At 42.5% G+C, this 17,005-nt stretch overlaps 1 protein-coding gene across 1 annotated transcript in view; it reads right to left on the bottom strand.

The window, feature by feature from the left end:
- DIPK1C (divergent protein kinase domain 1C) overlaps nucleotides 1-16,588 on the bottom strand; it is a 265,620-nt gene extending 249,032 nt beyond the window's left edge. Inside the window, exons 1-2 of the mRNA XM_073678950.1 lie at nucleotides 16,324-16,588; nucleotides 370-446 (exon numbers count right to left, since the gene is read on the bottom strand). Of these exons, the coding sequence (XP_073535051.1) occupies nucleotides 370-384 (15 nt within the window). The 5' untranslated portion in view covers nucleotides 385-446; nucleotides 16,324-16,588. The remainder of the gene's footprint in view (nucleotides 1-369; nucleotides 447-16,323) is intronic.
- Between the last annotated feature and the right edge of the window lie 417 nt (nucleotides 16,589-17,005).

Below are 17,005 nucleotides of genomic sequence, written 5' to 3'. Positions count from 1 at the left end.
TACATACATCAACCTTAACCCATTACCAACAGATGATGTACAGTTACGTCATATGCCAGCTACCTCAGTTCCTGAGCCCGCATCTTTCCCAGCAGATGATGGCTGTGATATTCATCCATCATCTGCCCCTTAACAGCCGTACCTGGAGTGGAGCTCCACCCATGGCTGTTAGCCTGTTAAATGCCACTGTCAGTCTCTATATATGCAATCTCTAAATAATTATGAAGGGGAAAAATTGGGGAATTTTTTTTTGCAATTATTTGCTATTTCATCTAGAGATTGTATAAATGATCTTCAATTCTTTATTTGTATTATGAATATAAACGATTCATATGTTGTTCTATTGTGTGTCCGGGTTTTGATACTCACCAGTAGGTGGGACATGTAATTTCCTTGGATCACGGCTTGATCAAAAAGTTGTTTTACATACTTCTCTGCATGATAACCTGAGGAAGAAATCAGATCGATTTTGAAACGCGTTGCTGTCTTTTAATAAATGTTTGTGTTTTTTTCTATACCATATCATTCTTGTCTTCATCGTGACAGTGCCCACCACTTTTTTTTTGCCTCACAATCATATGGCTATGTTAACGAAAAATGGAAAAAAGTTATAGAAGAAGAGGAAAAAATATGAACGCAAAAACAGTCTAGTCGACAATGGGTTAAAGAAAACTAGGTTACCAAGTGCAGGTGAATACAGTAGTAAGGGCTGGTGGAGGGTAGTAGTTGGCACATCTCCTCTCTCTAATCTCTGAATGCTGTGCCCTTAGCTGCTCTTCCTTTATCTAGTACTCTTTCTATCAGTCCGTTAACTCCTATAATGGATAGCTTTTCTTCTATTTCACATTCTGTCTTTTCATCATTTGATTTTAACATTATAATCTAAGGGGAAATAGATCAAAGATGGGTGTCAAAATTGACATCTGTTCATACAGCGATCCATCAGTTTAAATGACAGATGAGAAGATGGATCAGAAAACAGATGTCATTTGCATCAGATTGGTAACATTTTACTGTCAATCAGTGGAATTTGTTTTGACATGAATTTTCATCCACCTTAGATAGAAACAGACTGATAGAAGCAGGGCCTGAGCTGCGCTTGTACTATGATTCGCAGCTGGATAGATAGCCTTACCCATGAAAGATTACTGCACTATGTGATAGCACTCTAATATAAACCACTAGAGCATGCTCTGTGCATGTAGGGAGGCTTCATAGAAAAATGGGGGATTTCAGCTCTGAAGTCTGCATTGTGAATGCAACCATAATAGATGGTGTTTCTTCTAATGAGTATAATAAAATCGACAATATAAGTAACACAATCTACTTACAAGGTGGCAAGATTTATACATTTATCTCTAAAATCTACATAAAAAATGTAAGCTTTTACACTGGGGATATGTAGGTGTACAAGTGTACTGGTGTCAGGGACGGACATATCATTGGTGCAACATGTGTAGCCGCACAGGGACCCAAGAAGTAACGGGCCCACTGTTCAACTTCAAATCATCAGCTAGGTCCTGTCACAGACGCCAAGAGGAGCACATATATGTTCTTGCACAGGGGCCTTCTTCCATCAGTATCCACCACCGATGGGTGGCTCTATGTTACTGGAAGCAGGTATAATGGAAAGATAATGAATGCATTAAGAATCCCTTTAAGCAGCTGTAGTAAAGATATACAGGACATTAGCACCACTGATCTCCCAAGTCTGCATGGAGAACATTCACTGACATCCAGCTTCCAAGTAGCACATGAGGTTAGAAAGAAGTGGCTTTCTTCTTCCAAAACAGTGCAATTCCAGTCTACAGGTCATGTCTGGTATTACAGCTCAGCTCCACTCAAGTAAATGATGCAGAGCTGCAAAATCACTCCCAGCCTCTAAACAGGGATGAGTTGTTTTTGGAAGAAGGCAATTATATCCTTGTAATTCTGGACAATCTCACGTGCTACTTGGAGTTGAGCGTTAGGGAATGTTCTTTGTGTAGACTTTTGGGAGGTCAGTGGTGATAATGTCACCAGTTCCCTTCTGCCATTTTTGCACTACGGACACACAACCTACAGAGAGGTGTGGCGTCATTTTTCAAAGATGGCAGTCATGTCTTTCTCATTCTTTATAACCTCTTTGAGTTTCCGTCTGCCATTTTTCTACTATACACAAGGTAAAAAAAAAAGACTGGATCGATTGACAGATGTGAATAAGCCCTCGGTAGCCTAAGCCTTACCTATATATCTATGTGTCTGGCAAGGTATAAACATGTAGAAGAAGCCTTGTCCAAGCCTTGCTTTCCACTCTGGTCAAGTGATTCATTAAACAATTAAAAAAAACCTACAGAGAAGTAACTTGTAGACTAACCATCCATCCATTGCGAAGATCAGCCTGAGTGTAGGGAAAGTAACAACCATTACTGCTGATTTTACTGTAAAAAATTATGTGCAATGAACACAAACCTACTCTACATCCTATTGGAAGCATGGTGTCCACCACTCATGCACTCAGGATCTCAGCAAGATCTATGAAAATGTAACAATGATACAGTTTACTGAATATAAAATAAAGCAAAATCACTAATATTAGTTATGAAAAACTAAGGTAAAGCCATTTCTGTACACATTAACAAGACTGAACATAACAATAACAAACATATCTCTTGTCCTCAACAGGACATCTTTAGCAAGCAGATGTTTTTCACAATCATCTTGGAATATGTTCACTTGGAAAGAAACAGCATTCTAGAAATTAGCAATTGAGCTTGTAGTAATTTAAATGGCAGATAGATAGATAGATAGATAATAGATAGATAGATAATAGATAGATAGAGATAGATAAATAGATAGATAGATACATAAATAGATAGATAGATATATCTATAGATAGATAAATACTGTATATAGATAGCTCTAGATAGAGAGATAGATAGGTATAGATAAATACTGTATATAGATAGATATAGATAGATAGATATAGATGGATAGGTATAGATACTGTATATAGATAGATACATAGATAGATAGATAAATAGATATAGATAGACAGATAGATAGATAGATAGATAGATAGATAAATACTGTATATAGATAGATATAGATAGATATAGATAGATAAATATACTGTATATAGATATAGATAGATAGATAGATAGATAGATAGATAGATAGATAGATAGATATGAGAGATAGGTATAGATAAATACAGTAAATACTGTATAGAGATAGATATAGATAGATACATAGATATATAGATATATATAGATAGATAGATAGATAGATAGATAGATAGATACTTTAGATAGATAGATAAATAGGTAGATATAGATAGATAGATAGATAGATAGATAGATAGATAGATAAGCAAAGATCATGAGAATGAATACATGCAATGATCATCCAAAGAACAGATGGATTTAGAGTTTTGGAAACTCTGACAGTATCCGGAGGGATGATGTTACTAGAGTACGTGACTGGTTCCAATGTCTTAGAGAATGTTGGAAGAATTTAAGTTTGAGGAAGAAAGCTGTTTCCTCTCTATTCCCTGAAGAAAGTTTTTGAGGCCAAAAATAATCTTTTTTGATATTCTTTACTTACCATTTCATATTTATTTGAATAACGTGCATATGTTATTGTCACGGGTGTGTTGCCACGAAGATCGTCACGAGTACACAGCCTGACTTCTCGCAGCTGACTTGTTGGTGCTTTGTGTTTTCTCGGCAGTGAAGGAGTTAATTCTCTCTCTCTCTGGGCTAGCTGAGGTCCAGCCTCGCCCAGCTGCAATCAATGCTTCGTTAGTGAGACTCCTTTATATTCCTGCAGGTCTGTTTGTGAGGTGTCGGTGAAAGCTTTTCATTCAGACTTACAGAGCGGATCGTGGTGTTTGGAGTTGCTGAGATAAGTGTATTTGGAAGTGTTATTTCCCTTTCCTCGCTTTATCATTTATCTCCTTTCCCGTTGGTGTTCCCTCTGTTGTAGTTGTGTTGAAGTTGTATGCAAGGTGGTTTTGGTTTTTCCCTTGTACTGTCTCGTTCGTCTAAATACTGTGTGTGGGCATATTATTGCTGGTTCCCAATTGTTGTGATCGGGGTCCTTCTCAGGACTAGATTACTGTGGTGCAGGGATCCTCAGGAGGTAGGGGTTACGCTGGCGGCCTGGACCTCTGTACCTTTAACAGTACCTCCAGGATGAGGGATTAGTCAGGGCCCCAGCTTAGGGTCAGCTTAGGCCCCCTACCTCCAGTATTCTGTGACAGTGTGACATTTTCACCGACCAACTTAGTTTTTCTCCAGCTACCATGGATCCAGTAGCCGGTCTAGCTCGGCAGTTGCAGAGTTTGTCCATGGGGCTGGCGGACGTTAGGTCCAAGGTTTTGCATCCTCTGGAGCAAGCCGGACCAGAACCTAAAGTAGCTCTCCCTGACAGGTTCACTGGGGGGCGGGACAAGTTTTTTGTTTTCCGGGAGGCATGCAAATTGTACTTTCGGCTGCGGCCTCGGTCATCGGGCAGTGAAGAACAAAGGGTGGGAATTGTCATCTCGCTCCTACAAGGGGACCCACAATCTTGGGCGTTCTCTCTTCCCCCAAGCTCCCCGGTTCTCCAGTCAGTGGATAGGTTTTTCGCTGCTTTGGGACTCGTATATGATGACCCAGATCGGATCTCCCTTGCTGAGTCTAAGTTACGTAGGATTCAGCAGGGAGATCGTCCGGCGGAGGAATTCTGTTCGGAGTTCCGTAGGTGGGCCACGGACACCCAGTGGAATGACCCGGCTCTTAGGAGCCAGTTTTGTCATGGTTTATCCGACAAATTACAGGATGTGTTGGCACAGTATGACTCTCCCGCGTCACTGGAAGCCGCTATGGCCCTTGCTATTCGCGTTGACAGACGGCTTCGGGAGAGGTGCGGGATAACTCTACCCCCAGTAATGTCTCCACCTCTTACAAGGTCCCCTCATATGGTGGTTCCCCTGGTCAGTCCGGAGGAGCCTATGCAATTAGGAGGGACATCATTTCGGGGAAGGGGACCGGTGGTGCGCCATAAGACAGGAAGGTGTTTCCTCTGCGGGAAAAAGGGACATTTTATTGGGGGGTGTCCATCCCGCCCCTTGCAGAGTAAAGAGTCGTCGAAAAAACTGTTGATCCCAGGTTGTGTGGTGGACGGCAATCTGGGAGTAGGTATTTCGTCCCTAGGTTCGTCTCAGTTTCTCGTACCGGCGGAGGTGGTGGTGGGTACGAGAACTGAGAGGATATCTGTTCTGCTGGATAGTGGGGCCGGGGCTAATCTGGTTGATGCTCGGTTTGCCCGGGTTCAAGGTATGCGATTGAGTGAGTTGGCTAAACCCATCCCCATATTCTCGATCGATGCCAGGCCTCTCGGTCAGGGAAGTTTTTTGCAAGCTGTGCATGGCGTAAAACTTCAAGTGGGGGCAATACATAAAGAACTGTTGTCTTGCTACGTGTTGGAGGGTCTTCCCACTCCTATAGTGTTGGGCCTTCCTTGGTTAGCTAAGCATAACCCGGTTATTAATTGGCAAACCAGAGAGATAAGCCAATGGAGTAAATTCTGTAATAAAAACTGCATGAACACGGTCATCGGTGCGGTTACTCCTTGGGTCTTACCTCCATTTCTGGCAGACTTTGAGGATGTATTCTCGGAGAATGGGTGTCAGGAACTACCTCCTCATCGCGAGTATGACTGTTCTGTAAAACTGCTCCCTGAGGCCAAGTTACCTAAAGCTAGGTTGTATAACCTTTCTGGTCCTGAGAGGCAGGCCATGAAGGATTATATTTCTGAAAGTCTGGCTAAGGGGCATATTAGACCTTCATCTTCACCGGTGGCCGCGGGGTTCTTCTTTGTTAAGAAGAAAGATGGAGGCCTACGCCCTTGCCTGGATTTCCGTGAACTTAATCGGATTACGGTCCGAGATCCGTATCCGCTCCCACTTATTCCCGATCTCTTTAATCAGATCGTGGGCGCCAAATGGTTCTCTAAGTTGGATCTCAGGGGGGCGTACAATCTGATTAGGATGAAGGAGGGGGATGAGTGGAAGACGGCTTTTAACACTCCGGAGGGGCATTATGAGAACCTTGTCATGCCATTCGGTCTGACTAATGCCCCGGCGGTGTTTCAACACTTTGTTAATGATATTTTTCGCCACCTGGTGGGACAGTTTGTTGTCATATATCTGGATGATATCTTAATTTACTCGCCGGATCTGGTGTCTCATCAGGAGCACGTTAGACAGGTGTTACAGATCTTGCGGGATAATAAACTGTATGCCAAGTGGGAAAAGTGTGTGTTCGCCGTACAGGAACTCCAGTTTTTAGGCTTCCTGGTTTCAGCGTCCGGTTTTCGTATGGACCCTGGGAAAGTGCGGGCAGTTCTTGAGTGGGATCGGCCGGAGAATCTTAAGGCACTACAACGTTTCCTGGGGTTTGCTAACTATTACCGGAAGTTCATTCGTAATTTCTCGTCCATGGTTAAGCCTCTCACAGACATGACTAAAAAGGGGACGGATTTTTCTAGGTGGTCTGACAAGGCTTGTCAAGCATTCTCCTCCTTGAAAAAATGTTTTGCCTCGGCACCCATACTCATTCAACCTGATGCGTCTCAGCCATTCTTTGTAGAGGTAGACGCTTCCGAGGTAGGGGTGGGAGCAGTATTGTCACAGGGTTCGTCCCCTGGTAAGTGGCATCCGTGCGCCTTTTTCTCTAAAAAATTGTCGTCCGCTGAGAGGAATTACGATGTCGGCAATAGGGAACTCCTGGCCATTAAGTTAGCTTTTGAGGAGTGGCGCCATTTTTTGGAGGGGGCAGTTCATCCGGTCACCGTCATCACCGATCACAAGAACCTGCTATATCTGGAGTCCGCTAAACGTCTGAATCCCAGACAAGCTAGGTGGTCATTGTTTTTTACCAGGTTTAATTTCGTCGTTACATATCGTCCTGGGTCTAAAAATGTAAAGGCGGATGCCTTATCTCGTAGTTTCCCTGGGGCCGGGAATACGGACGACCCGATTCCTATTCTTCAGGAGGGGGTGGTGGTTTCGGCAGTATGCTCTGAGCTGGAGGAGGAGATATTGGAGGCTCAGGGGGACGCCCCTGTTGGACCTCCGGGGAGACTGTTCGTTCCAGATCAGTTGCGACAAAAGGTGATCGAGGCACACCATAACTCAGTTTTTGCAGGACACCCGGGGAGTAAAGCAACTGTGGATCTCCTCTCGCGTCGGTTTTGGTGGCCTAACTTACATAAAGAGGTGGTAACTTTTGTCGCGTCCTGTGGGGTTTGTGCGCGCTCTAAGACCTCACATACCCGTCCGTCTGGGGCTCTCTTACCTTTGAAGATCCCGGAGCGTCCTTGGACTCATCTGTCTATGGACTTTATTACGGACCTCCCTCCGTCTTCGGGTAAAACGGTCATACTCGTTGTAGTGGACAGGTTCAGCAAGATGGCACATTTTATCGCTCTTCCGGCTCTCCCTAATGCTAAAACTCTTGCGCAGGTGTTCATTGGGGAGATTGTGAGGCTTCACGGGGTACCCTCCGAGGTGGTGTCTGATCGGGGGTCTCAGTTTGTGTCCAAGTTCTGGAAGGCGTTTTGTGCACGGCGGGGGATGCATTTGTCATTTTCGTCGGCTTTTCATCCTCAGACCAATGGTCAGACGGAACGTATGAACCAGAGCTTGGAGACATATCTTCGGTGTTTTGTGTCAGAGAACCAGGAGGACTGGGCTTCTTTCCTACCTCTGGCAGAGTTTGCTCTCAATAATAGGCGGAGCGAGTCCACTGGTAAGTCCCCGTTTTTTGGGGCATATGGTTTTCACCCCCAGTTTTGTACTTTCAGTAGGGGGGGCTCTTCGGGGGTTCCGGAGGAGGAACGATTTTCCTCATCTCTCGCTTCAGTATGGAGAGGGGTGCTGAAGAATCTGAATACTATGGGGAACCGATACAAACGTATGGCTGATAGGAGGAGAGTGTCTGGTCCGGACCTAAGTGTGAACGATCAGGTATGGTTGTCTACCAGGAATATTAAACTTAAGGTTCCCTCCTGGAAACTGGGTCCCAGGTTCATCGGGCCGTACAGAATCAGTTCTGTTATTAATCCGGTGGCATTCCGTCTTGACCTCCCCCCTACGTTTAAAATTCACAACGTGTTTCACAGATCATTGCTTAAGAGGTATGTGGTGCCGGTGGTACCGTCACCTTCACCTCCCCCTCCTGTGGTTGTCAATGGTAACTTGGAGTTCCAGGTATCGAGGGTCATTGATTCACGCTTTAATCGCCGGTCCCTTCAGTACTTGGTTCATTGGAAGGGGTATGGTCCTGAGGAGAGGATGTGGGTTCCTGCGTCGGATATTAACGCAGACCGATTAGTTCGGGCCTTCCACACGACTCACCCGGATAAACCTGGCCCTGAGGGTCCGGAGGCCCCTCGTAGAAGGAGGGGTACTGTCACGGGTGTGTTGCCACGAAGATCGTCACGAGTACACAGCCTGACTTCTCGCAGCTGACTTGTTGGTGCTTTGTGTTTTCTCGGCAGTGAAGGAGTTAATTCTCTCTCTCTCTGGGCTAGCTGAGGTCCAGCCTCGCCCAGCTGCAATCAATGCTTCGTTAGTGAGACTCCTTTATATTCCTGCAGGTCTGTTTGTGAGGTGTCGGTGAAAGCTTTTCATTCAGACTTACAGAGCGGATCGTGGTGTTTGGAGTTGCTGAGATAAGTGTATTTGGAAGTGTTATTTCCCTTTCCTCGCTTTATCATTTATCTCCTTTCCCGTTGGTGTTCCCTCTGTTGTAGTTGTGTTGAAGTTGTATGCAAGGTGGTTTTGGTTTTTCCCTTGTACTGTCTCGTTCGTCTAAATACTGTGTGTGGGCATATTATTGCTGGTTCCCAATTGTTGTGATCGGGGTCCTTCTCAGGACTAGATTACTGTGGTGCAGGGATCCTCAGGAGGTAGGGGTTACGCTGGCGGCCTGGACCTCTGTACCTTTAACAGTACCTCCAGGATGAGGGATTAGTCAGGGCCCCAGCTTAGGGTCAGCTTAGGCCCCCTACCTCCAGTATTCTGTGACAGTGTGACAGTTATATGTAGATGTTACATTTTCTATGTCCACTTATGATTACACTAGCAAAGGACTTGCCAGTCTGATTGAAATAGGATTATATTGGTGATATTAAATATTGTTGCTAGAAAGTAAAAATATAATTATACCTTCACTGACACGTTTTCCAGATTTTTTTTATGTGATTATGTTGTTTATGTAGATATTTGCCCCAAAGGGGTTGTCTATTACTTTACAACTCCTTATTAATAAGCACAGGGAGGTGAGAAAAATTAATGAATTAATTAATTCCGAAATTTGTATGAAAAAATGTTTTTTATATTTTAATAGATCGGACATTTGTGAACGTAGCAATACCAAAAATGCAAAAATGTGTACTTTTTTATTGTTTTATTTTCAATGGAGAAAAGGGGGTGATTTGAACTTGTGTTTTTTTTCTACATATTTTTAAAAACTTTTTTTTTGCTTTATTTATTAGATCCCTTAGGAGACTGGAAGCTACGTATAGCAGAAACCACGATCTCCTATGAACACTGTCCAAGAGCCGGCGTTCACAGGAATATCGTAATGACAGGCACGGGGTCTTCTGCAGACCCCCAGCTATCATGAAAACCCATCGGCACCTGTGATCACATGTAGAGTGGGCTTCACACATTCTTAGGCACTACTGCATATCCAACTATATCAGAGGGAATGGGGGAAAGGGGTGGAGTGGTGGTTTAACCTCCCACGAATATATCTGCCAGCTCCCATTAATTTTCATAATTATTTTAGGTTAATACCAGAAGTATGTCCTAAATGGAAGGGAAAAATAGAGGAAAGCTGTGTAATTCTCTTTATGGATCCATTCCCAATTATTAGAAATAAATGCCTTAACCCTCACACCTGGATTGCTGGTTGCTTGACTACTGAAAAAAAATTGTAATTGCTTACCACACACAAGGGAAGCTACAAAGACTTTATCAAGATGATTAAATAAAGATTCATTGATATCAAATTAATGAAATAGGACCCAGAAAAATGACCCCTTCCTCCCAGTGCAAAATGTTGTTTGCAACCTTCCCACTTAATTTATTATGGCAGGTGCCTGTGCTGCATCCATTAATGGATTACAATGATGTATTTAAAACATCAGCTAATTAATTCAGCACAGGTAACTGCAGCAGTACATGAAGATACTGGGTGAAAAGGTCTCTGGTAACTAAATGAAAAACACAACACATCAATTTACAATTAGAAAATATTTCATTTGATGCATTTGACATAAGACACTAACAAGAAAAAACACACTAGGTCGACAGATGTACCCTTCACCTGCTCCTCAAAAATATTGTCTTCAAAGAGTTGTAGTAAAGATGAAAATGTTCCCTTCAACTAACTGGGCATATTGCGCAGAACTTCCCTGTGGGCATTTGATTATTCTCTGCTAATCCTGACCAATCAATACATGCCCCCAATAAGAAAGCAGTTCTTTAGTATATGCCGAGTTCGTTAAAAAGGACATTTTCATCTTTATTACCAGGGGCACAACTTTGGAATGGAGGGACACAGAAGAGATACACTGTGTGCACAATTATTAGGCAATTTGTATTTTTTGATGGTTCATTTTAATATTGAATAATTACAGTGCTATCGGTCAATCCTAAAGCTTAATAAACCTGAATAATTAAGAAAGAAAAAGTGAGGTATTGTCTTTATTAGGAAAATATCTACAGTGGTGTGAAAAAGTGTTTGCCCCCTTCCTGATTTCTTATTCTTTTGCATGTTTGTCATACTTACATGTTTCAGATCATAAAACAAATATAAATCTTAGAAAAAGATAACACAAGTAAACACAAAATGCAGTTTTTAAATTAAGGTCTTTATGTCACGGGTGTGTCAGAGGTGACAGACAGTCGCCCTACAGTTGGTTGCAGGAGATCTCTATGTTTGGCATTACAGATATCTTCTTAGAGGCTGGCTGTCTCTAGGACCCAGCGGCTACCTCCCTCTGGCCAATTAGCTCCCTGGCCTAAGTGTATAAATACCTGGTGTGTCTGAGAGGGTGGTGCCGGCGCGATTCATTACTACTTGTGAGGCTTTAGCAAGAGCAGTTGTTCATCCTCTCTGGAGCTTGAGGCCGTGTGCACATTTGTCTGGAGTCGTCTAAAGCTAAGCAATTCCCCCCTGTTTGTCCACCCTCAGTGAAATGGACAGACTGAGTGTGTCAATCAGAATTTAGAGACCTACCTCAGGTGTTTCGTTTCCGAAAATCAGGAGGATTGGGCATCCTACCTACCGCTGACAGAATTTGCCATTAATAATCATCGTCAAGAATCCACTGGCAGGTCACCGTTCTTCAGTGCATACGGTTATCACCCACAGTTTGGTACCTTTAGTGGGGGAGGAGCTTCAGGAGTTCCTGAGGAGGAACTGTTTGCTTCGTCGCTCTCCTCGGTATGGCAGGGTGTGCTGAGTAATTTGAAGATCATGGGAGACAGGTATAAACATATGGCTGACAGAAAACTCTTGCCAGGTACGTACCTGAATGTGAATGACTTTGTGTGGTTGTCTACCAGAAATGTAAGATTGAAAGTTCCTTCTTGGAAGCTGGGACCTAGGTTTATTAGTCCCTATAAAATAACCGCCATCATTAACCCAGCAGCGTTTCGTCTTGAACTTCCTCAGGCCCTTAAAGTCCACAAGGTGTTCCATAGGTCCTTACTTAAAAAATATGTGAAACCTCTTGGGCCCTCGTCTCTACCACCACCCCCAGTAATGGTTGATGGTAATTTGGAGTTCCAGATTTCGGAAGAGCGGCATTAGCCCCGCCCATTGGTGACCCCGTCACATGATCGCTGGTCACCGATGCATGGGCATGACAACCCGGGGTCTGCAGCAGACCCATGTGGTTGCCATGTAAAGATTGCTATGAGCGCCACCTAGTGGTCGGCGCTCATAGCAAGTGAGCATTTCTGCTACACAGAGACAATCTGCTCATCACCTCTATGTAGCAGAGGCAATCAGACTGCTGCTGCTTCTGGTCTCCGATGGAGATTATAGAAGCATGTTTACACATATTTGGTATCGCCGCATTCAGAATCGCCCAATCAATATAAAAAATAATTAATCCAATCGGTAAATGGCGTAACGAGAAAAAAATTCTAAACGCCAGTATTATGTTTTTTTGGTCATCGCAACAGTGCAATAAAAAGCGATAACGGGCGATCAAAACATCGGATCTACCCCAAAATGGTATCAATAAAAATGTCAGCTTGGCGCGCAAAAAATAAGCCCTCACCCGGCCCCAGATTCCAAAAAATGTAGACGCAACGGGTCTCGGAAAATGGCGTCATTTTTTTTATACCTATACATGTTTGGTGTCTAAGAACTTGTAATGACCTGGAAAATAAGAATGGTAGGTCAGTTTTAGCATTCAGTGAACGTGGTAAAAAAAACAAAAACAACTGTGGTATTGCACTTTTTTGAAATTTCACCGCACTTGGATTTTATTTCCCGTTTTCCCGTACACGATATGGTAAAACCAGTAATGTCGTTCAAAAGTACAACTTGTCCCACAAAAAAAAAAGCCCTCACATGGCCATATTGAAAGAAAAATAAAAACGCTATGGCTCGGAACAAGGGGAGCAAAAAACAAAAACGCAAAAACGGAAAATCCCAAGGTCCTTAAGGGGTTACATTATAAAGTTCCAGTGAAAGGTTCCCTTTAAGAAATAAAACATTCTAATCCAAGAAAAATCCAGTATAATTTTCCAATGTTTGCTTATTTCTGGGCAGCAAAAGCTGTAATTACTAATAATTGTGAATGATAAAAATAGTCTAAGAAGTTTAGGGTCTCGCTTGCTGCACCTTTGTTACTAACCAATAATTAATATTACTACTAAATAAATCTGAAGGATCTCGAATTTCAGGTAACACTTTGGATTTTGGAGCAGTTTTGTCTTCATGCAGTTGTCTGTAGCCAAAATATAGAGTGCAGCCTAAAAGTGGATGAAGTTTAATTGGAAACTTTCTACATCTCTTTTGGATCTTTTCCCGGTTAATGCTTTAAAAAAAAAAAATTCAGCGTTAACTGTGCCTAATAAATAATTACATTGGGAAACTAGTTATGGTAACAGAAATGCAGTGTAACATAATTACCAAATACATCATTCATTATTTTACAGAGTATATATATAACTTATCAATGCACTTTTATTAGCAAAGCTGCATGGCGCATGTTCATTTCACCGCCAATACCAAGTACTGGCAGCTCCATTTCCAGCCATGTGACACATGACCAGTGTATGAAAGGAGGCTCGCTGACTGCTCCTTTCAAAAGCTAAGCCAGCCGCCTTCTCGATTATTGCATCAGCCATGTCAGACAAGACAGCTGTTTTAGTAATTGAAATGAGAAGTCAGCGAGCCTCCTACACATATAGCACAGGTTATGTGGCAACAGGAAGCTCCCTACTACAGATGCATCTCACTAAATTAGAATATCATCAAAAAGTTAATTTATTTCAGTTCTTCAATACAAAAAGTGAAACTCATATATTTTATAGAGTCATTACAAACAGAGTGATCTATTTCAAGTGTTTATTTCTGTTAATGTCGATGATTATGGCTTACAGCCAATGAAAACACAACTGTAAGTTCTCAGCGTAGAGCACAGAATAAACGTTATGTAAAATGTTCCTAATAAAGGCTTCAACTCAATCCACAAAAAAAAAAAAGTCCCTACTCAGGTCTGTCATCTGTCAATGGAAATATAGGGGGCTTCCACATTACTGGTAGTACAAAGGCTCCGGAAAAGAGCTATGGCTCCTCACCCCCCAAAAGAAACCCAGCACATTCTGCGCTCCCAAATCCAAATGCCCCTCTCCCTTCTAAGCTCCACAGTGTGCCTAAACCACATTTAGGGTCCACATGTTCGGCAGGGGTATAATTTCCAAAATGGGGTCACTTGAGGGGCGAGTCTGTAAACTATTCTAGGAAAATCTGTGCACCTTTAAGAAAATAGAGCTCCTTACATTCAGAGTCTCGCTGTGTGGCTACACAGTACTGTACAGCCACATATGGGGTATTTCCACGTTCAGCAGAAATCGTGTGACAAAATTTGGTGCCATTTTTATCCATTTTCCCGTGTGAAAATGTAAAATCTGGGGCTAAAACTAAATTTTTGTGGTAAAAATGTAATAATTTTTTTTTCACTGCCTAATGGTGTAAAATTCTGTGACACACCTGTGGTGTGAATATGATCCCTGCACCTCTAGATGAATTTATTGAGAGGTGATTTTTGTAAATGGGGTCACTTATGGGGGGCTCTGTTGTTCTGGCACCTCAAGGGCTCTCCCAGAGGGTCATGGCACCCACAAACCATAACAGTAAAATCTGCACTATACTATGCTGCTCCTTCCTTTCACAGCTTTGTACTGTGCCTCAAAAGTAGTTCCAATATTACATGTAGAGTATTGCCGCAATCAAGAGAAATTGCATAACAAACTGAGAGGTTCATTTTTTCCTTATAAAAATTTGGGGCTAAAACAACATTTTAGCGGTAAAAATTTTATTATTCTTTCTTCACTGCCCAATGGTATACATTTCTGTGAGGCACATGTGGTGTCAACATGCTCACTGAACCCCTAGAGGAATTCAATGAAAGGTGTAGTTTGTAAAATTATGTCACTTATGGGGGTTTCTGCTGTTCTGGCACCTCAGGGGCTCTGTCAATGTGACATGGCACTTGCAAACCATTCAAGCAAAATCTGAACTCCAATATGGAGTTAAGTCCCTTCTGAGCTTTGCATTATGCCTCAAAAGTAGTTTTCGACCACACATGAGTTAGGAGAAATTGCACAACCAGTTGTTTAATGCATTTTCTCTGTTATCCTTGTGAAAATAAACAAAATTGGGGAAAAATGTGATATTTTTTTATTTTCAAAGCTCTACGTTATAAACTTCTGTGAAGCACCTGGGGGATCAAGGTGCTCACCACACGTCTAGATACATTCCTTGAGGGGTCTAGTTTCTAAAATGGTGTCACTTGTGAGCGATTTCCACTGTTTAGGCACATCAGGTGTCTCTCCAAACGCGACATGGCGTCCACTCTCGATTCCAGCCATTTTTTAGTTCAAAAAGTCAAACATTGCTCCTTTCCTTCCGAGCCCTGCCATGCACCTAAATAGTGGTTTTCGCCCACATATGGGATATTGGTGTACTCAGGAGAAATTGCAGAACAAATTTTAGGGACCATTTTCTCCTGTTAGCCTTGTGAAAATAAAAACATTTGGGGCTAAAAGAACATTTTTGTGGGAAAAATGTGTTTTTTTATTTTCATGGCTCTACGTTGTAAACTTATGTGAAGCACTTGGGGGTTCAAGGTGCTCACCACACATCTAGATATGTTCCTTGAGGGGTCTAACTTACAAAATGGGGTAATTTTTAGGGGATTTCCACTGTTTAAGCACATCAGGGGGTCTCCAAACGCGACATGGCGTCTGCACTTGATTCCAGCCATTTTTGCATTCAAAAAGTCAAACGGTGCTCCTTCCCTTTTGAGCCCTGCCATGGGGTATTGGTGTACTCAGAAGAAATTGAACAACAAATTTTGAGGTCCATTTTCTCCTGTTACCCTTGCAACAATAAAAAAAAATTAGGGCTAAAGTAAAGTTTTTGTGAAAAAAAAGTAAAATATTAATTTTTTTCGTTCCACATTGCATTAATTCCTGTGAATCACCTGAAGGGTTACTAAACGTTTTGAATGTTCTTTTGAGGACTCTGATGGGTGCAGTTTTTAGAATGGTGTCAGTTTTGGGTATTTTCTGTCATATAGGCCCACCAAAGTAATTTGAAATGTGATGTGGTCCCTAAAAAAATGGTTTTGTAAATTTTGTTTTAACCCTTCTAACTTGCTAACAAAAAAAATTATGTCTCAAATTTTTTTCTGATGTAAAGTATACATATGGAAAATGTTATCGATTTAATATTTTGTGTGACATAACTCTCAGATTTAAGGGCATAAGAATAAAAAGTTTGAAAATTATGAAATTTTCACAAAATTTCTGATATTTTCACAAATAAATGCAAGTCATATCAAACAAATATTACCACTATCATGAAGTACACTATGTCCTGAAAAACAATGGGATCTGTTGATGCATTCCAGAGTTATTACTTCATAAATTGACACTGGTCAGATTTAAAAAATGAGGCCCAGTCATTAAAGAGGTTGTCCACTACAATGTGTAGCGGGTAAATCAATTTAAACCTTGGAAATAAGGCTTTCTTCAAATACCTTGAGTTTTCAAATGTGCCTGCGAGTGGCGCTATCGCTGTCCGCGCATCTCCATCACGTGACCCCGGCTGCAGCTGCCTCTGATGTCCAGTGATGTCACATCAACTTCCGGAATTGGAAGCTGACCCAGCATCACCGAGGTGGAACTCAGTCTCCCTGAGTGATTGAGGTGTGGGTGGAGTTTCGCTGCACGTCACAGCACAGCATTGCGCGCAATCTCTCCTGCACTGCTTTCATTAACAGAGCAACGCAAGTCCGCACGATGCTGGGATGTGACAGAGACTTGGTCAAAGGTCTCAGCAGGCAGCACAGGATCAAAATACAAAGTCGGGGTCAGGACCAGAGAGGTCAGAAAGAATGAGTAAACAACCCAGGTTAGTAACAGGAGAGTCAAGCAATAATGCACCTTGGCAGGAAACTAGAGACAGACTACAACTTGAACCTAAGCCTAGGCAAGGTGTGGAGGGAGGAGCTGCCTAATATATTCATTGCTGGCAGGGGACAGGCCAGGGAAGCAAAACTCTGCAGGACACAGTGGGTTAAATTCCTGCAGAGTCTGGCCGCAACTCCCTACAGCCAGATGGAGACTCTCCAGCAATAGGAGGATGCGGCAGTGCTGGGAATGTTGCAAGAGGCAGCTCATTGAGACTACCTGACACAACAAATGGAGTGAGTAGGATGG

Source organism: Phyllobates terribilis, unplaced genomic scaffold (assembly GCF_046119375.1).
Source record: "Phyllobates terribilis strain yellow unplaced genomic scaffold, ASM4611937v1 Scaffold_4__5_contigs__length_816908805, whole genome shotgun sequence".
NCBI classification, from domain to species: domain Eukaryota; kingdom Metazoa; phylum Chordata; class Amphibia; order Anura; family Dendrobatidae; genus Phyllobates; species Phyllobates terribilis.
Note: the sequence above shows the minus strand (reverse complement) of the source record. Positions and strands in the feature narration are given on the sequence as shown.